The sequence below is a fragment of the Fundulus heteroclitus genome, chromosome 8 (genome assembly GCF_011125445.2).
Source record: "Fundulus heteroclitus isolate FHET01 chromosome 8, MU-UCD_Fhet_4.1, whole genome shotgun sequence".
Taxonomy (NCBI): Eukaryota; Metazoa; Chordata; class Actinopteri; order Cyprinodontiformes; family Fundulidae; genus Fundulus; species Fundulus heteroclitus.
Genome location: NC_046368.1, coordinates 6,830,430 through 6,850,709, shown reverse-complemented (window position 1 = coordinate 6,850,709; position 20,280 = coordinate 6,830,430). Strand labels below are relative to the sequence as shown.

At 39.6% G+C, this 20,280-nt stretch overlaps 2 protein-coding genes across 3 annotated transcripts in view; one reads left to right on the top strand and one right to left on the bottom strand.

Annotated features, from left to right (window-relative positions):
* Positions 1 to 6,922, top strand: part of apba1b (amyloid beta (A4) precursor protein-binding, family A, member 1b) — a 36,785-nt gene extending 29,863 nt beyond the window's left edge. For both annotated transcript variants that reach the window (XM_012857074.3, XM_021313290.2), the window contains exons 10-13: positions 938 to 1,150; positions 1,278 to 1,397; positions 2,849 to 2,989; positions 6,391 to 6,922. In XM_012857074.3, the coding sequence (XP_012712528.2) occupies positions 938 to 1,150; positions 1,278 to 1,397; positions 2,849 to 2,989; positions 6,391 to 6,462 (546 nt within the window). In that variant the 3' untranslated portion in view covers positions 6,463 to 6,922. The remainder of the gene's footprint in view (positions 1 to 937; positions 1,151 to 1,277; positions 1,398 to 2,848; positions 2,990 to 6,390) is intronic.
* Positions 6,923 to 12,584: 5,662 nt separating this feature from the next.
* LOC118564012 (tight junction protein ZO-2-like) lies at positions 12,585 to 18,340 on the bottom strand. The gene is made up of 4 exons (XM_036140702.1): positions 18,329 to 18,340; positions 14,321 to 14,548; positions 13,695 to 13,780; positions 12,585 to 13,605 (listed from the first exon to the last, which is right to left on the bottom strand). Exons 1-4 carry the CDS (start codon positions 18,338 to 18,340, stop codon positions 13,458 to 13,460), a joined length of 474 nt encoding a protein of 157 aa, XP_035996595.1. The 3' UTR covers positions 12,585 to 13,457.
* Positions 18,341 to 20,280: the final 1,940 nt, after the last annotated feature.

Here is a 20,280-nt window from a genome sequence, read left to right as displayed (position 1 = left end):
ATATTAGAATATCGTGAAAAAGTATACTAGTAGGCTATTCAACTAATCACTTGAATCGTCTAATTAACTGGAAACACTGCAGGGTTTCCTGAGCCTTGAAAAACACTCAGCTTGGTTCAGTAAACTAAATCACAAGTATGGTAGTGGTTAAGAGACGACATCAGATTCTCACAGTAACTGGTGTACTGACCATGGCATTACTGTCCTTGATTGGCCTGCCAATTCCCCTGACCTGAACCCCATAGAGAATTTGTGGGCTATTGTGAAGAAGAAGCTGAAAGACACCAGAGCCAACAATGCAAATGAGCTAAAGGCCGCTATTGAAGCATCCTGGGCATCCATAACACCTCAGCAATGCCACAGGCTGATTGCCTCCATGCCACGCCGCATTGATGCAGTAATCTGTGCAAAACGATTCCCAACCAAGTACTGAGTGCATTAATGGACATTTTCAAATGTTTGATTTTGTTTTGCTGTTATAATTTATTTTTTTTTACTTGGTCTGAGGAAATATTCTAATATTTTGAGATAGGATTTTTGAGTTTTCTTCAGCTGTATGCCATAATCAGCTATATTAAAACAATAAAAGGCTTGCGATATTTCAGTTGATTTGTAATGAATCCAGAATGTATGACATTTCATGTTTTTTAATTGCATTACAGAAAATAAAGAACTTTATCACAATATTCTAATTTTCTGAGACAGTCCTGTAAATGTGAGAAGATTCCACTTTTTTTCTAAATAAAACATTAATAACGAGAGTTGCCAGCGTGTGATCGTGTTATTTCTGGTCTTTCTGGCTTTGCCCCCCCGGTGGGTTTAAATGAGCAGCTGGAGCGGAGGCACAGCTGTGCGACAGCTTGGTAAACAACCTTCCTAATCTCAGACCTGCTGCCTCCTGCCGTCCTAATGCGGCTCCCTCTCGCCTAACCTGCAGGTTTACATCGAAAAACATAAAGGTGAGATCCTGGGGGTGGTGATCGTAGAGTCTGGATGGGGGTCCATCCTCCCCACCGTCATCATCGCCAGCCTGATGCACGGCGGGCCGGCCGAGAAGTCCGGCCGGCTCAACATCGGCGATCAGATCATGACCATCAACGGGACGAGCCTGGTGGGTTTACCTCTCAGCACCTGCCAGAGCATCATCAAGGTACCCTTCAGCATCTTCCTTCTGCTGTCTCTGTCTGCAGACAGGACTGATCCTCTCTGCTTTTGTCTAACAGGAAAGTAAATTACTCTCGGCGTGAAAGAAAAAATCTTCTTTTTGTTTCCTCCAGGGTCTGAAGTCTCAGTCGAGGATCAAGATGAACATCGTCAGGTGTCCCCCAGTTACCATGGTGCTCATCCGAAGGCCGGACCTCCGATATCAGCTCGGCTTCAGCGTCCAGAACGGCATCGTAAGTAATAAAAGCGAACAAATGAAAACAGATGCAGAGGTTAAAATGGCACGAAGAAGACGTTCTGGACCAGGGGCACCATCTATGGGAAAGTACAGGGTAAATGGCAGCAAGAGCTCCGTAAACGCCTGGGAACACGGACGTACTTTCTATTGGAAAGAAAAGTGAATTTTGTTCCATTATTGTTGCAGAGAACAAGTTTTCCAACTGGAAATTTTAAGAAAAAAATGCAATCCAGAAATTACTCTTTGCAAAACTTCTTAATATAAAAAAAAGCTTTTGATAGTAACTTTGGTGTTTTCTCAGATTTTATAAAAAAAAGAAAAGAAAATCTATTTTTTCTTGTCAAATTTGTCTTTTTCAGAGTGAGTTTTACGAATCACATTCTTTTCACGTTGCTTTTTCCAGATCACGTTCGCTTCACTTCTCGCTCTTGCTGCACATTGACCAATAAAAATGTTTCTAACGTTCCTGCAGACCAATAGAAATGCGTCTTTGCTCCTCACTCCAGAGGAAAGCCCGCCCCCAGAAGTGAAGCGAATGTGATCTGTAAAACGCAATTTGAGAAGAATAAAATATACAAAACTTAATCTGATAAAGTAAAAAAAAATGTAAATATAAAATGTAAAAAAAATTTTTTGAATGTCTTAAAAACATAATTTTATGATAAAATAAAAATTACTTTCAAAACCTTTTTTGATTTTTCAAAGTTTAATATCTGGATTGCATGTTTTATTTCCATTTACAAAAAGTGTTCTTTGCTTTGCAATAACATTAGAACAAAATTCACTCCATAAGTGTGCAAGGAATCACTCTTGCAGACAATCTTTTGTAGAAAGAAAGAAAGCAAACGACAAGTATCTCTATCCTGATTGTCTAACCCCCCAAAAAAAACTGAGCAAGAAGCACTTTCTATGAAAAAAATCAAAGTTTTTAAAGCAAATGGCAACAGTGTTTCTGTCAGTGACTCTGTCAGTGACTCATTGTTCCTCTTTTTCATAGAAAGGGCCTCTGGTCGTCTCCTTCGTGTGTATTTTTCTAAGTAATTCATAGCAATAGCTCCATTATTAGCTTTGTCATGGAACGAACACAGAAAAACTTGAACAGTGAGCCAGAAACACTTTCTATGATATAGTATACTTTCCTGGAAGGAAATGGAAAATCAAACAAAAGGAGTGGGCAACAGGTACTTTCTATGAACAAGAAAACACAATACAAAGGTCAATGGCAGCAATATCCTTCATTGCTTTTGTCAAGAAAGGCGACACAGGAGGAGCACCAGACCAGGCATACCTTCAATGAAAACAAAAACCAGAGAGTCTACAGAGTCAAAGACAGCAGGACCTGTACTAAGGCATCAGTGGTGCCCCTAACCTTTTAGTTTCTGACGTTTTGAGAGCGGCTTTAGCTGATTGGGGGACCCCGCCACTCGTTTTTTGTTTACTGTGCAGATCTGCAGCCTGATGAGAGGAGGCATCGCCGAGCGAGGCGGCGTCCGAGTCGGTCACCGCATCATAGAGATCAACGGCCAGAGCGTGGTGGCGACTCCTCACGAGAAGATCGTACAGATCCTGTCCAACGCCATGGGAGAGGTAAAGGAAACAAGATGGCAGCAGATTTTCAGGACGTCGTCTTCCAAGCCGTCAGTCCCAGCGCTAACACACGGTTCATATATTCTCCTCTTCTGCTGAGAATCAGAATTAAAAGTCAACAGACGGAGATTGAGCTGCAAGAAAAAGGGGCTTAAGCTCTGCTGCTGGTGGATCTGAGGTCGCTGTTGCGTCAGGCGCTAATTAGCTGAAGAGGTGCTCAGTTATCTGTTGAACGCAGAAGGATCACGTCCTCATTTAAAGGAGCAGAACTCTTTTCTGCAAAAGGTCAGGATGCTGTTGCCTCCAACATGTCATCATCCCTTCTGCTCCACTTTTGTTTGAATTTACTGCAGCTGAAATAAATAAATTAGAAAAACGCCTCTGATCGGCCGCCGGTCTTTAAATCCCTTCCTGGCCCAGTTTTCCGTCCGATTGTTATTGGAGGACTCGTTAAAACTAACAGATTACGTCCAGGGGGTAATATCTAGAGAATCTGGAGCGTTTGTCTGGATTGCAGCTGCAGCATGCAGCTTGTGGAATATTGAGAAAACACAAATGCCAACACCTTTGTGCTGCGATCATTAACACAGAATAGCTAATAAAAGATTCCTGCTCCTCAGGAGGGATTTGAAATGTTTTGTTTTTTTTGTTTTGTAGAAGAAAGAAAAAAGGGCAAACGGACCAAGTAAGAGGTTCTGTTTGAAACCGTGGAAGCGGGTCTGAGTGGATCTAGTCGTCTCTTAAAGCACGAGGCTCATTGCTTTTCAAAAAGAGCAAGTATCTATAGAAAGGATCAAAATCTCACTTTGGAGAAGGTGAACATTTAAATGCTATATTTTTATAAGGCAATAATCAAATCATAACAGCATTCTACAACTGAGCTTGTTCTTTATCAGTCATTGTCTGTTGTCCTGTGTTAGCAAGCTTATATATATATATATATATATATATATATAGATAGATAGATAGATAGATAGATAGATAGATAGATAGATATAGATATATATATATATATATATATAATTTTTATTATTAATGGAATCAAATAAAATGGAAAACATTAGATAAACTGTCCACAGGGGGTGCCATTTGTAGCACTCCTGCAGTAAGAAGGTCCTGGGTCCAAATCCCAGGCTGGGTTCTTGTCTTTCTGAACGGACTTTGCATGTTCTCCCTGTGCCTCCGTGGGTTCTCTCCGGGTACTCCGGCTTCCTCCTACCGTCATTAACGTGACCGTGAGATTCATCGGTCTCTCTAGATGGTCCGCAGGTCTGAGAGTGCGTGTGCATAATAGTTTGTCCTGTGACAGACTAAATAAAAATAGTAATAAAATAATTGACTACAGGTTTTCTCTTTTAATTATGGGGGGAAAAAAGAAGAAAAAAACTAAATTATGTTTATTTGTTGTTGCTTTCAGTAGAGCAACTTGTTTAGTCTATATACAGTAAAACAATTGTTTTAACCTTTTTTTTTTACTGATTGGTGGACGACTGTTTGCTCAATCAGCTTGTTAGTGTAACTTGGGGTAAATTACCAAATTGAAAGGTATTTCAAATATTTCCTCCACATTGGTAATTTTAACGTCCGCTTGTAGTGACGGCAAAGACGGTACTGAATCACTTCATGTAACTGCGTTTTCTGTTCCTTACAGTTAAAATAGGCAATAATCACAGCTGTAGTGACACTAAATGTTCTATTTATAGAACTTAAACCGCATGTTTTGTTCCTTTAAAGTTAAAACGGGTATTATAGATCAGAGGCTCCATCCATTCTCTTCTCTCCGGACATTTTCACGGATTTCCGTGAGGTGGCTGTGCTGATACATCATGTCATGCAAAGGATTGTGGGATACCTTATAGCTGGTAAGAAACATTGCGAGGTTCCTATGCTAAGTTAGCCGTGAGAGGAAGCATACAGGCTCCTTTTCCTATCTCCTTTTACTCACTGCACTATTCGGACAGTGCTTATGGCGACCGCTGACCCACTCCCACTTTGGCTTAAGTTTCCTAACCCACTCAGGCTATCCGTATGGACCTGGACTTTTAAGGCACTCTCCTTACCTTGTGTTGAAATTCAGCCACTGGAAGTTGGTCAGCTCAATTGGAAAAAAGGAAAAAACACGACTCTAAATACGACAAATCTGTCACGTCTGAGAAAGATATTATGCCAAGTCACTGTATTATCTAATTTAAATCACGCCCATCCTCTATCGGTCCGTTGGTAATGTATGCGAGTAAGTGACGCAGCGCTCTTTAATTCACGTACCGCACGAATCATGATGTAATTCCTTCACGCCGTAACACAGGATCAGTCACAGCGCAAACGAATCACGGCCTGATCCGTACAGGCTGCTCTAATCAGTCACATCCTCGAGTTCGGCGCCAACGATTCAAAAACAGAACCAAAAATAAGTAAAATCTTCTTGATTTGAGTGCACTTATCCTCGATTTGAGCAGGTAAATAAGATGATTTGCCAATGGAATAAGATTTATGCACTTGAAATAAGATTTTGGAGATGAGTTGTTCCTATTTTAAGTGCAGTATATCTAATTATCTTATTTTTTGGGGTCAAAATACTCATTAAATTGGCAGATAATCTTATTTACCTGCTCAAATCAAGGACAAACGCATTCATTTCAAGAAATGTTTACTTATTTTTAGTTGTGTTTTGTAGTGAGGACGTGATTTTTTCCACGCGTCACTTCCAGCAGCGGTACAGTACCAGTTCACTGCAAAAACGGACCTAAAAATAAGTAAAATGTTCTTAAAATTTGTATTTTTGTCCTACATTTGAGCAGGTAAATGATATTATCTGCCAATGGAGCGAGCATTTTGACCCCTAAAATAAGATAGACATCCTGCACTTGAAATAAGATGATGGAGATGAGTTGTTCCTATTTTAAGTGCAAAAATCTTATTCCATTGGCAGATCATCTTATTTACTTGCTCAGATCAAGGACAGATGCACTGATTTTTACTTATTTTTTAGTTCCGTTTTTGCAGTGTTGGCGAATCCCCCTACTGATTCGTTCAGTACAAGAGTGAGTGAACCGGTACTGGTCTGCGAATCAGTCCTCAGCGGCAGTACTTCTGTGTGTCCGGTAGGTTCACGAATCTTGAATCAGCGTAATTTGTGGCACAGTACCGCTTGGCGAATCGCTCCTCAGCAGCGTTTCTCCGCGTGTCCACTAGGCGGGCGCGGCGAATCTCGAGTTACGCCAAGCTAACTTTAGCCGTTAGCTTGGCGTAATGATTTGACTCGTTAGAGCGAAACACTCATGAATGACAACACCAGTCGCTCGCTCTTTTCTCTCCAGCCCAAACAATGGAGAGTTTTATTAGCTTTAATAAGTAAATAAAAAAAATTCTTGATTTTTTTTTTTTTTTTTTTTTCTCTCTAGATCCACATGAAGACGATGCCAGCGGCGATGTACCGCCTGCTGACGGCGCAGGAGCAGCCCGTCTACATCTGAACGCCGCATCACTCCATTGGTCTTTTCTACAACCCCCCCCCCCCCCACCCACGCTCTCCCCCGTTACTTTGCGCCCCCCCCCCCTCGCGTCCTGACCCACGTCACTCGACTTGCCTTAATCTGTGCAGCTGACTGTCGTGTAAAAACGTGCTCATCTCCGGCGTGACAGCAGAAGGCAAATCGTCTCACTTTAGGCCGAGTGTTAACGTGACATTTTAGGTTCGACCAAAGATCATTTGTTTTGGTTTTTTGTTTTCTTTTTTGTTTTGTTTTTCTTGTGTGTATATTAAAGGTTGTAAGCAGAGACAATATTAGATCTGGTTGAATAGCTGTAATATCTGAATGTATCTCAATTATGATGGACCTATGGAACAAAGCGATGACGCCTTTTGTGGTGAGGTGAAGAAACGAAAGAGAAATGCATGTACAAATCTGCCTAAATAAATGTGTGAAAATACAATTAATTCTGCCGTCTTTTGTTCAGCATACAAAGCAAAACTGGTTGTTGAATTGAGACAAAGAATTAAGACGATGACGAAAGCTGCACACTTTAAAATAGGGCTTCCCAAAGTGTGGCGAGATGATCCTGATGATGATCCCAAATTTAAATTATTTTAATATAGCAAATTAATGCCCTGTATCGTTGAAAACATTTTTTTTCTGGTTTCTTGCACAAGTATTCTGTGGGTTACAGGCTAAGAAGTTTGGGACCACCTGCTGTAAATTATAATGGGGGAGACATTTTTAATTTATGTAGGTATTTCTGGGTCATTTTCAGTAGAAGAGCTGAAACCCTCATTTAAATTCCTTTATTGCGTAGGCTGGATTACTTCTGTTGCTCCAGAGTAAGCCTGAGAGGTCTTCAGCTGATCCAAAACACTGCCGCTAAAGTTTTAATGAGAATTAACCAGAGTTATCTTCCCTCCACTGACTTCCTTATGAATTTAGGTGTAAATAACATTTTTTATTCTCACTCATCATGTTAAAGACACGATCATGATACCTTGTCGTCCAAAAGCACTGCAAAAACGGATCTACAAATAAGCAAAATGTTTTTAAACAGTGTTGTCCTTGATTTGAGCAGGTAAATGAGATCATCTGCCAATGGAATGAGTATTTTGACCCCTAAATTAAGATAATTAGACGTCCTGCACTTGAAATAAGATGATGGAGATGAATTGTTCCTATTTTAAGTGCAAAAATCTTATTCTCTTGACAGATACACTCATTTTCAGAAAATTTTACTTATTTTTAGCTCCGATTTTAAAGTGAGGAGGCCTTCGCTCCCAGAAAGCCGGCTTCCTTGCGGTTCCCTGAATCCTCAAACTGGTGACTTGCCACATTTTCTATAAATTTATTTTCTGTATAATAACATTTTCATCATCATAATTACAAAATAAAGTGACTGTACCAGGCAGTCTGCGCATGCCCATCACCGTCTCCCTTTATATCACCCGTTAGTTTGCTCATGTGCAACAAACTGCGCTGCAGTATATCACATATCATGAATGTTACATGTTTATTTTTTGTAACTGACCATAATTGAGCAGTGAAAATTACAGGGCAGGCAGTACCATGTTGCAGAGATAGGGGGCAGTGCTGAGCCCAAGGGTAACAGGTGCACATGGCTGCATGCTCTTTTATGCAGGTGTTACGCCAACAAGTCTAATGGTTTAAAATCATTTTTTTTTAGGCAAAATGGAAGATTACCTCTCTAAATTAAATAATTTATCCAGACTGTATTTTCAGTGGAAGCAGGAGGGAAGAACACTGCAGCTGAAATGTCTGTTTCAAACGTGTGGGAGGAAGGTAACCAGTAGTGGTACGCCTGGAAAAACTGGCTTTGCTGCAAGACGCCGCCTTTTTTTGTTTTTTTCCTAACACATTTTAGTTTCTCCGCATTGAAAAGACTTAAAAACATCCCGTGGGAGCAGAACCGACCCACGACGGCAATCCTGAGGCAGTGAAGCATCCAGACTTTTACAAAAAATTACCTTTTTTTATTTTAAAACCCTGACGGAGAACTTCATGGACAGACCCTTAGACTTTACACACAGAGAAAGGTAAGATCATACACAATGTTGATGAGGAAATGAGATTAAGCTCCTCCAAAAGAAAGTTAAATGATCAAATCTGACCTAATATTGAATATTCTTTTGTTTTTCATATTGCTGAACAGTAGTGAATTAAACACTTTTAAGACTGCTAAATGTTTCAGTTAAGATCAAAATTTAAATATAAGCGTCTTTTTTTTTTTTAGTACATCCGACTCCAAAGATGAAAGTAGGGCTGGACAATATAGAAAAAAAGCACCGATAAAATATAAATCATATTGATCAATATCGATAATTATCAACTAATTCTAAACATATATTTTAAGTGCAGCCCTGGTAATTTTATGCTGTTGCTTAGCGACCTATTTTTAGATACAGAACACAAACACTGAATTCAAACTAAACTCTGTATTCAACAAATTTTTTACTAAAACTGCAAGTTTTTAAGAAAGAAAAAAGAACACATGCTCTCTGAACTCTTCCAAGGGGGCGGAGCTTGGTTCCTGGGTCTGCGTTGTGATTGGTTGGAGGATGAAATATTACCCTACATGACTAGAATGCAAAAGGAAGGAAAACTGTTATTCTATTTAGCTTTTTATTAATCCTTTTTTCTATCCTCGATAGAAAAAAAAAGGTTGCCATTGATACATCAATCTATATATATTATTGAATTATCGTCCAGCCCTAGGCGAAGGGTGTGATCGGGTGGGCGGAGCCTTTAGGTATCAGGCCCTTCATTGGTGGAATCAGTGTTGAAGGTCAAGCATCTTTTCACAGAGCTTATAATCAGTTAAATAATAAACAATTTTTTCGTCCTATTTTATGCACTATACTGGTTGACACATTTTGAATTGCCGCTATATATATGAAATTGAATTTTGAATCTGATGCAGCTTTAAGAGCCTTTTATGGAAAGTATTATGAGATCATCTTGTGTTGAAAGATGCTGTTTAAAGAAAAGTTTGATTTGAAATTCTCAAACCCGATGCCAAGATGCTGAATTTTTTTTTCCTTTATCCGTACGCCATAATCATCAAAATACAAGAAAACATTACAAGGCTTAAAATATTTCACTGTCAAATTAATCTATATTTGTTTTTTTTCACAGTAAACTTTTTAAAGATGTTCTACTTTAGTCAGCTACTCCAGAACTAAACACCAAATAGATCTTATTGCAGAACTGTAGGTAAATGGCTAGTTATGATAATAATACAGGTAAATATCTTTTTTTTTTTTTTTTAATCCTCTGATTTAACTTTGAACAATTATTTCAAAGTAGGCAAAAAATATTTTAACCCCCCCCCCCCCCCCCCCCCCCTTTTTTTAAACTACTATTACTTCTATAAACTATTGTTGTTCCATATTAAATTGTTGGCTAAACAATCATGGGCAAAACTAGAAATATTTAGTTTCAAATTGTAAAAAAAGATTTTTATTCTTCTAAATACTGTCCTGAAGTAATTTTAAACCAGACAAGATGTATTGACGTGTATTTCCTATAAGAGTGAAAATTAAAATACTAAATCTAAAACTTGAACTGAATGTAACTCAAATTCCAACTTAATATATATTAAAAGAAAATCCAGCTATAAACTCTCTGATGTTTTGTTGTCAAGATTAAAATTTCTGAGTTTGCAAACTGTAACTGGACAAAAATATCTTTAATTTTTGTTTTTACGCAGCTTGATGGTGCCGTAGAGCACACTGTTGCCTTGTAACAAGGTCCTGGGTTCAAATCCAAGCCTGCAGGGAGTTTGCATGTTCTCCGTGGGTTCTCTCCAGGTACTCCAACTTCCTGCTGACCTGTCCAATGGCAGTTTATATGCAGTGATCACCGATCTCTATTATACACTGGAGTGCTGATATTGGCGAAAAACTGAAGTCACTGGCCGCCATCTTGCTCCTCCCTACTCTCACAGAATCCCATAGGATTTGGTTGCAACAACAAGCAGTTTTCTGGCTGTGTGAAAACGTTTCACAGGTAATTCTACAGTCAGTGGATGTACTAACACTATCAACTATTAGGAAATTAGGTGCTGAAATATTTTACATGTTATTCATATTAAATATATGTAAATGTATGTTTTTGTATATTTTTAAATATTTAAATAAATAAAATTCGAAATATTTCAGCACATGACTTTCTCAGTACTTGATAGTTTTAGAACATAACATAAAAGTATATGGCATTTGACATTTTAAAAGTCTTAAGCCCCCCTGAACATGAGAAAATCCTCGTTATTCGATGCTGTAGCGCACATATTCCCTGGTTACTGGGGGGAAAATAGGGAGTACCAATATGGCGGCTGGTGGCTTCAAAGCGACTCGTTCTAACAGCGGCTATTAGCACTCCAGTGTATAATAGAGATCAGTGGCAGTGATTGGTTTAAAAGTTAGTGCAATAAGCTCTATATTAAGGGTTCAAGTTTGTTTTTTTGGGGGGAAAATTACCAAATTAAATGTAATTAAAATCTTTTTACATTTGGTAAAATACTAAAAAAATATTTTTTTCGCCATTTTATTAAATCCTACAATTAGAAACTTCTCCTTTTACCATGACTACTTTACATCTGTATAGAAACAAACCTAAAAGCAAGCATCGTCTGTCCTCTCCTACACGTTCTATTCGTCCCACGAAGCTTTGAACATCAGCTAAAAACAAAAAGAGAACAGAAACTTTGAAGAATGTGTAAAAAAAAAAAAACTTTTTATTTATCAGAATTTTCCAAGAGTGAGCTGTGAAACACTCAGGAGATCACAAACTACAAAAAAAACAACAACAGAAATCACAAACTAAAAAGACATGATACTCGTCACGTTCCCCCACCATGTGCACAAACACCTTTTAGACTAAAGTGGGTTTATATTCAGTATAAAAATATATGCAGTAAAAAGGTGATTGTCTCGGCTGAAAGCAGCTAAGAAGACAAACTTGCCGCGCTGCACCTTTTTTTTTTGAGTTCAGCGTTTATTTTTCTTTCCAAAAGGGCCTCGGAGCAACGAGCCGCAGCCGTGCCGCTCATCTGTAATAAATGTAGTAATAACAATAATAATCGCCTCCAGGTAGACTTTGTAATATCAGCTCAATAAAAAAAAAAACTGTAACAGCAGGAACGACGTCGCCGTTTCAGATCTCCAGCTTCTTTTTTTCTCATTTTTTTTTTTAAACAACAGGAAAACCAGATTCTCCGCCCAGCAGCGGATCCTCCAGCTTGTTGACGGCAGCAGCTTTTATTTATCTCCCAGGATGAACCGTGAGCAGCAAGGCACAGGACAGTTTTCTGCTACCCAGAAACCTTGAGACGGGTTTAATGGTGGACGTACGGGGAGGTGGGGGGGGACAGCTTGTGGACGTTTTCACTACTACGAGCCGATCTATCTGGGTTCTGGGAATTTGGATTAAGCGTCAACATGAAGCTGCTGCAGCAGTGAAGCTTTGGCTGAAGCCTAAAAACACAGAAACATTTAAGGTCGGTGAATAACAGCTATTCTGTACTGATTGCTTGGTGGGTGGGGGTGGGGGGGGGGTATTTCCTCTTAAACTGCGACATGAAACACTAAATATCTGTATTTTAGACTCTTCTACACTTAAATATGCTGAAATGACATAAATAGTTAAGTACAAAAGTCTTCATCGTTTCTTTGCATTTTCTTTCAAGCCGTCTAGATTTGCTTTTAAAACTGTTTCATTGGCCTCATTTGACCCATTTGACCAATAGTTGGTCTTGGTTTCTGAAAGTCTGAAGGGTTTCTTTGGACTCCGGCTGCTTTTTTCACCACTTTTTTGCCGTTTGACAGAAAATTGGATTAAAAAAACATGTTTTTATTTCCTGGGATCTATTTTTTTGGTCCCAGGCCATCAGTTGCTGACGACGGCGGAGGTGAAATGAGACACTTTGCAGCTTGAATCTCAGATTATCTCATAGCAGTTACATTTTTTTTATTGTTTTTTGTTTTATTTGTGGACACGGAGAGCTGCGACCGCTTTAAATCAACGTCAGGAAACAGGAAATATGTTTGAGTCTAAACGGTGACTGACGGTGATTACACCTTGTGGCTTGAGTAAAGTCATGGCAGCTACATCCTGAACAAGAATAAAAGTCACTATACGGTCGCATGAAGTGATTTAATATCTAATATTTTTTAGAAAGCAAGAACATACGTTTACCAATTAGCAGCTCTGATGATTTAATCCTCGTTTTCAGAAACTATGAGCTGCGGAAGAGTTTAAACCAGGAGATTTTACATTTTACTAAGCCACATATAAGCTCTGTTTTCAGGGGGTAAATTTCTTCCCCGCTTCTCACATTTTCACTTTTCCTACAACTTTTCATTTCAAAATTCTAATTCTTGATTTTTATCAGGTCTTTTTAAGGCATTCAAGTATAAAACATGTAACCAGAAGCAGAACATTATCCCTATAAATCCTAAAAATCACACAGAAGTGACGCTAGCTTCTGCATATATTATTATATTTCTAACATTTTTAAGACCCTGGGTTTTATTCTGGTCCGAAGGAAAAGCTCCAGAAATCCGTCTCGGTCTCCTGCAGTTTTCAGAAAGACCTTCAGAAACTTTGGAGGACTATTCATTGAACACCGCTGTAAGCATTTACCGGAGAATCTGGCGGCTTGAGAGCGAAACGCAAAGAAATCGGACGACATTTAGACTTCTGCTGGGTATTTTCACCGGCGGCTCAAACTGAATATTTACAGCAGAACATCTCAGGAAATCAGTAGTTTTGGACCGACATTCTCTCTCTCTCTCTCTGTGCAGCTTTGCCAACGGCGCCGGCTTAAAAGAGAATCCGGGTTTGGCGCTGAAGCTGAACGTCACGGCAGGAAACATGAGAGCGAATGATAATAAAAATAAAAAATAAAGAGTTCTGAGAGCGGCGGTCGCCGGCGAACAGGCGTGACATCACTTCCTGGTTGTGGAGCCTCACAGCTCGGTGTCCGTGTACTTCTGGGGGTTGTAGTATCCCTTCCTGGTCTGGTCGGACAGCTGGCGGCGGTACTCCGCCCTGTCCTCGCCTCCTCTGGGCTCCGAGTAGCCGGGCCTGGACGCCGCCTGCGGCTCGGCGATGGAGCTGAGGACACAGGAGACAAAATCAGAGACATTTCCTCTGGCGTCCCCTCAGGCTTTCCAGCAGGAGAAGAAGAAACAAAAAGCTCTCACCCGATTGGCTGAGGGCGGTTCAGGTTTGGTTTTGGCAGCTTAACCGGGACGGCGTAGATGTCTGGATGCTTCTGGGCGATTTCCAACTGTTCAGATAAAGAGAACAGACCCAGAAACGTCAGCGTGACTTAGCCGTGGGTGAGACCAGGGGCGGTTCTAGACAGGGGCCAACAGGGGCCCATGCCCCTGTAGAAATGGCCCTGGCCCCTGTTATGGCCCCTGTACTAAAAGCATTATGTTAAATAAACTTCTCATAATTATTTGCAATGGCAAAGAAACCATAACTGATTGGTCACTTTGACCAATATAATTTTTTACCTATACAGCTTTACTCTAAAAATAATTTAAAACTTAAGATGTTTCACGTTTAGCTTTAGCTGTACTGAGCAGGGGGCAAAGTTTTCAACTGCTAGATCAGGGGTCTGAAACCTGCAGTTCCAGAGCCACAAGTGGCTCACTTACTATTATTACACAGTTAAATATTGCCATTTTATTGTTTTTAAAAAATTTTGTTCTGTGCCCCTGTGAAAAAACACTGGCCCCACCTTGGCCCCCCTGGTAAATTTGGTCTAGAACCGCCCCTGGGTGAGACTAAATGCACATTAAACACGAGGGACTTGACTGACTCGAGCGTTTTCTGCCTCCTGCAGCTCCAGGATGCGCTGAGCTCGGGCCAGGTGGTCCATCTTCTCGAAGGCTTTGATCTGGAAGGAAAGGAGAGGAGTTAGCAGGCGAAGGGCCGCGTTTAGGACTAAAAACAGAAAGGTGGACGTCCAACAAGCAGCAGGAGTGAAGCACAAACACGGAGGGCGATGAAAACGGTCACCACTGATGGACGGAGGGTTCCTACACGTCTAATTAATCGTTTTCCTGCAGCTTCCTCCCAGCTGCTTAAAACCGGTTCATTCATTTAATCCGACATATTCAGCTCATTTCAATGTTACACTGAATTTTGTTGTGAATGCGTTTTATTATTTTCAAGATATGTCTGCTTAATTTTTGCCAATAATAAAAAAAATACTTCAACCGTTTAAGCACTTCCTACTTTTTATTTCTGAAATTTTTTAGTTCAGTGTTCCTACAGCACAAGGCAAGTTAAATTCAAGACTTTTTAAGACTTTTTAATGCCACTTGAAATAAAAAGTTAAGACCAACTTCACGATAAACAAGATAAACCTGGTTGCGACAACTTGACCCAAATGTTTATTTTAACATGAACCATTAATTTCTGGCCCAGTAGACATGTTTAAAATTTAGAAAAACATTCCATATAGGAAGAAAGCTAAAAATAAAACACACAAATTACAGATATATTTTTAACAACTACTGAACTGAATTCACAAACTTTGTTTTGTTCCCTACTAAAATAAACTAAATCAGTGCTAACTCTTTTTCGCAGCTATGGTCCGGCCGCAACAGTTTATATTGGTTCTGCTATCGGGACGGAACCAATAATTGTTACATTGAGCCGTTCGGTAAATTTAAAAAATATATAATTGTATCAATTATTTGACTGTTTGGTAAGGATTACAAAAATAAAATCCTATTTATGACCTGATAACAATTTTAAGACCTAAGAAAGACTGATTTAAGAGATTTTAATGCCAATTAAGGCCTTAGTTTTATATTACAGAATTCAATGCCTTTTAAGACTTTTTAAGGATCCGCGGGAACCCTGATTCATTTAATCTGACATATTCAGCTCATTTCAATGTTACACTGAATTTTGTTGTGAATGCGTTTTATTATTTTCAAGATATGTCTGCTTAATTTTTGCCAATAATAAAAAAAGACTTCAACCGTTTAAGCACTTCCTACTTTTTATTTCTGAAATTTTTTAGTTGTTTTTACCTTTTTGTGTCAAATGTCACATTGAAACGAAGGGACATATTTTGAACTTTGACAGCTCGGTAGAGTCGATTTTTGTGTCGGGGAGCAAAGGAGCTTAAATTTAAAGTGTTAGAATAACGGGACATGCAGCTCATTTGGCACCAGATCAGGAGGGGAACAAAGTTTCATACATTTTTACTAAAGTAGCAGATTTAGGGCTGGGCGATTTGGATTAAAAAATAAATCTCCGATTTTATCATACCAAATCCGATTAATCGATTTTTTTTCCTCCTTGTTTCATAAAAAGAAATTAAAGAAATTATCTTAAAACCTTGCTTTTTATGTCAAGTATTTCGTCAGGGAGTTGACCTGAATTCAAAGTGCAACTATAAACAAGCTGTGAAACATGCTTGTAAAACAAGATGGCAGCCGTGCCATTATAAACAATGAAAATATAACAAAACATTTGTTGCTAGTAGTATTACACATTGAGCTAAGAACAGGCTTCACTGCACTTGTGAACATCAAACTAAGTTAAAAAAAAAAGTAAATAAGTAAATGAAGTACCTCGTATTATGGTAAAAAAAGTTTCTACTTAATATTTTGACAATACATTTGCCTAAACATATATCCAGCATCACATGCTGTTCTCTTCATGGAAACCCAATGAGTGTATTGGCAAAATAAAATCCAGATTTTCCAAAAATTAAATCTTAAAGAATTGTAAATTCAAATTAATCGATTAAATTGATTTATCGCCCAGTCCTAAGAAGATTATTTAATATTTATTTTTTTTTAATCATGCAGCCAGTTGTGTATAAATGTGTCCAGGCTTGGAAGCAGTGACATCATCACAGATCTCAGCCAATCGTGACGCTCCACATGGAGGCAAAGTAGAAGCTAACTTGATAGAAATAAATAAATGCTTAAATTACTTATAAAAAGTCCATAAATCAATCTTTGAAATAATAAAAAATAAAACACACATTTATCAGATAAAAGCACATGCATATATAAATGATTACTTGATTATTTCCCCTCCTATATTAGCTTAAATGCTAAATTAGCGTTTCCATGACGGGCTCAGTCTGATTCATCCTCAGCTACACAGAGATGAGTTTAAAGGTATACTATGCAACCGGGGTTGATTTTCCAGCGAGGCTCCCCCCAGAGGGCGAAAGTAAAAGTGCACTGTCATAAAGATGCTCAGCTGTTCTGGTTCCTCCGTCAAGCCAGGCGCGGTTGTTTTGAGCTTAGCAGACAGGCGAGCGCAACGAAAAGTGGAAAAAACGGCAGTACAAACAATGACTAACACAGTGAAAGTATGAACATCAGGGTTTCCCGCAGCGCTATCTTGGCGAGGCGACCGCGGCGGACGCCTCGCCAAGCCGCGACCGCCGCCGCATTGCCAGTTTTATTATTATTTTTTATTTATTTTTTATGTTGGCGAGACGCTACCGCCGCCGTCTCACCGCCGCCGCCGCGGTAGCGTCTCGCCAACATAAAAAAAAAAAAAAAAAAAAAAAGATAATAATAATAAAACTCGATATGCTTGCATGTTCATTTGACGTTAACACGCGGTTCTTTGTTGTTGCTTTCGCACGTGCATATAGTGAATGGCAGGGCAAAAACACATGGAGTTCTCGCCGTAAAGAGAGACTTCAGTGTGTGCGGGCCGTAAGCTCCTGCAATTGCAAGTGCGGTATTTCCCCCACAGACCCCCAGGGCGGCCGAGAAAACCTTTGTTCGACCTGAAATGACTCATTTAATCATCCAAAACGGTATGGAACACATTAATTAACTGAAAAATATTGCATAGTATGCCTTTAAAATGGAGTTGGAGGGGCGCACAAAACCAGCACAGGGGCCGCAAACGGCCCCCAGGCCGCACTTTGGACACACCTGCTCTAGATGGTCCGCATGTCTAAGAGTGCGTGTGCATAATGGTTTGTCCTGTGACGGACTACAGATTTCTCTTAATTATGGGGGAAAAAAAGAAGAAGAAAAAAACTAAATTATGTTTATTTGTTGTTGCTTTCAGTAGAGCAACTTGTTTAGTCTATATACAGTACAACAATTGTTTTATATATTAATTTTTTTATTTTTTTACTGATTGGTGGACGACTGTTTGCTCAATCAGCTCGTTAGTGTAACTCGGGGTAAATTACCAAATTAAAAAGGTATTTAAAATTATTTCCTCCACAGAGCATTTCTGGTCATTTTAACGTCCGCTTGTAGTGACGGCAAAGACGGTACTGAATCACTTCATGTAACTGCATTTTCTGTTCCTTACAGTTAAAATAGGCAATAATCACGGCTGTAGTGACACTAAATGTTCTATTTATAGAACTTAAACCGCATGTTTTGTTCCTTTTTAAAGTTAAAACGGGTATTACAGATCAGAGAAACATTGCGAGGTTCCTATGCTAAGTTAGCCGTGGGAGGAAGCATACAGGCTCCTTTTCCTACCTCCTTTTACTCACTGCACTATTCGGACAGTGCTTATGGCGATCGCTGACCCACTCCCACTTTGGCTAAAGAGTCCTAACCCACTCAGGCTATCCGGATGGACCCGGACTTTTAAGGCACTCTCCTTACCTTGTGTTGAAATTCAGCCACTGGAAGTTGGTCAGCTCAATTGGAAAAAAGGAAAAAAATACGACTCTAAATACGACAAATCTGTCACTTCTGAGAAAGATATTATGCCAAGTCACTGTATTATCTCATTTAAATCACGCCCGTCCTCTATCGGTCCGTTGGTGAAGTATGCAAGTAAGTGACACAGCGCTCTTTAATTCACGTACCGCACGAATCATGATGTAATTCCTTCACGCCGTAACACAGGATCAGTCACAGCGCAAACGAATCACCACCTGATCCGTACCGGCTGCTCTAATCAGTCACATCCTCGAGTTCAGCGCCAACGATGCAAAAACTGAACCAAAAATAAGTAAAATCTTCTTGATTTGAGTGCACTTATCCTCGATTTGAGCAGGTAAATAAGATGATTTGCCAATGGAATAAGATTTATGCACTTGAAATAAGATTATGGAGATGAGTTGTTCCTATTTTAAGTGCAGTATATCTAATTATCTTATTTTTTGGGGTAAAAATAGTCATTAAATTGGCAGATAATCTTATTTACCTGCTCAAATCAAGGACAAACGCACTCATTTCAAGAAATGTTTACTTATTTTTAGTTCTGTTTAGTAGTGAGGACGTGATTTTTTTCCACGCGTCACTTCCAGCAGCGGTACAGTACCAGTTCACTGCAAAAACGGACCTAAAAATAAGTAAAATGTTCTTAAAATTTGTATTTTTGTCCTACATTTGAGCAGGTAAATGATATTATCTGCCAATGGAATGAGTATTTTGACCCCTAAAATAAGATAATTAGACATCCTGCACTTGAAATAAGACGATGGAGATGAGTTGTTCCTATTTTAAGTGCAAAAATCTTATTCCATTGGCAGATCATCTTATTTACCTGCTCAGATCAAGGACAGATGCACTGATTTTTACTTATTTTTTAGTTCCGTTTTTGCAGTGTTGGCGAATCTCTCCTCAGCGACAGCGTGAACGACTCCCCCTACTGATTCGTTCAGTACAAGAGTGAGTGAACCGGTACTGGTCTGCGAATCAGTCCTCAGCGGCAGTACTTCTGTGTGTGTCCGGTAGGTTCACGAATCTTGAATCAGCGTAATTTGTGGCACAGTACCGCTTGGCGAATCGCTCCTCAGCAGCGTTTCTCCGCGTGTCCACTAGGCGGGCGCAGCGAATCTCGAGTTACGCCAAGCTAACTTTAGCCGTTAGCTTGGCGTAATGATTTGACTCGTTAGAGCGAAACACTCATGAATGACAACACCAGTCGCTCGCTCTTTTCTCTCCAGCCCAAACGCTGGAGAGTTTTATTAGCTTTAATAAGTAAATAAAAAAAAAATCTTGATTATTTTTTTTTTTTCTCTCCAGATCCACATGAAGACGATGCCAGCGGCGATGTACCGCCTGCTGACGGCGCAGGAGCAGCCCGTCTACATCTGAACGGCGCATCACTCCATTGGTCTTTTCTACACACCCCCCCCCCACCCACGCTCTCCCCCGTTACTTTGCGCCCCCCCCCCCCCCCCCCCCCCCCCCCGCGTCCTGACCCACGTCACTCGACTTGCCTTAATCTGTGCAGCTGACTGTCGTGTAAAAACGTGCTCATCTCCGGCGTGACAGCAGAAGGCAAATCGTCTCACTTTAGGCCGAGTGTTAACGTGACATTTTAGGTTCGACCAAAGATCATTTGTTTTGGTTTTTTGTTTTCTTTTTTGTTTTTTTTTTCTTGTGTGTATATTAAAGGTTGTAAGCAGAGACAATATTAGATCTGGTTGAATAGCTGTAATATCTGAATGTATCTCAATTATGATGGACCTATGGAACAAAGCGATGACGCCTTTTGTGGTGAGGTGAAGAAACGAAAGAGAATTGCATGTACAAATCTGCCTAAATAAATGTGTGAAAATACAATTAATTCTGCTGTCTTTTGTTCAGCATACAAAGCAAAACTGGTTGTTGAATTGAGAAAAAGAATTAAGACGATGACGAAAGCTGCACACTTTAAAATAGGGCTTCCCAAAATGTAGCGAGATGATCCTAATGATGATCCAAAATTTAAATTGTTTTAATATAGCAAATTAATGCCTTGTTTCGTTGAAAACGTTTTTTTGTTTTTTTTCTGGTTTCTTGCACTGGTATTCTGTGGGTTACAGGC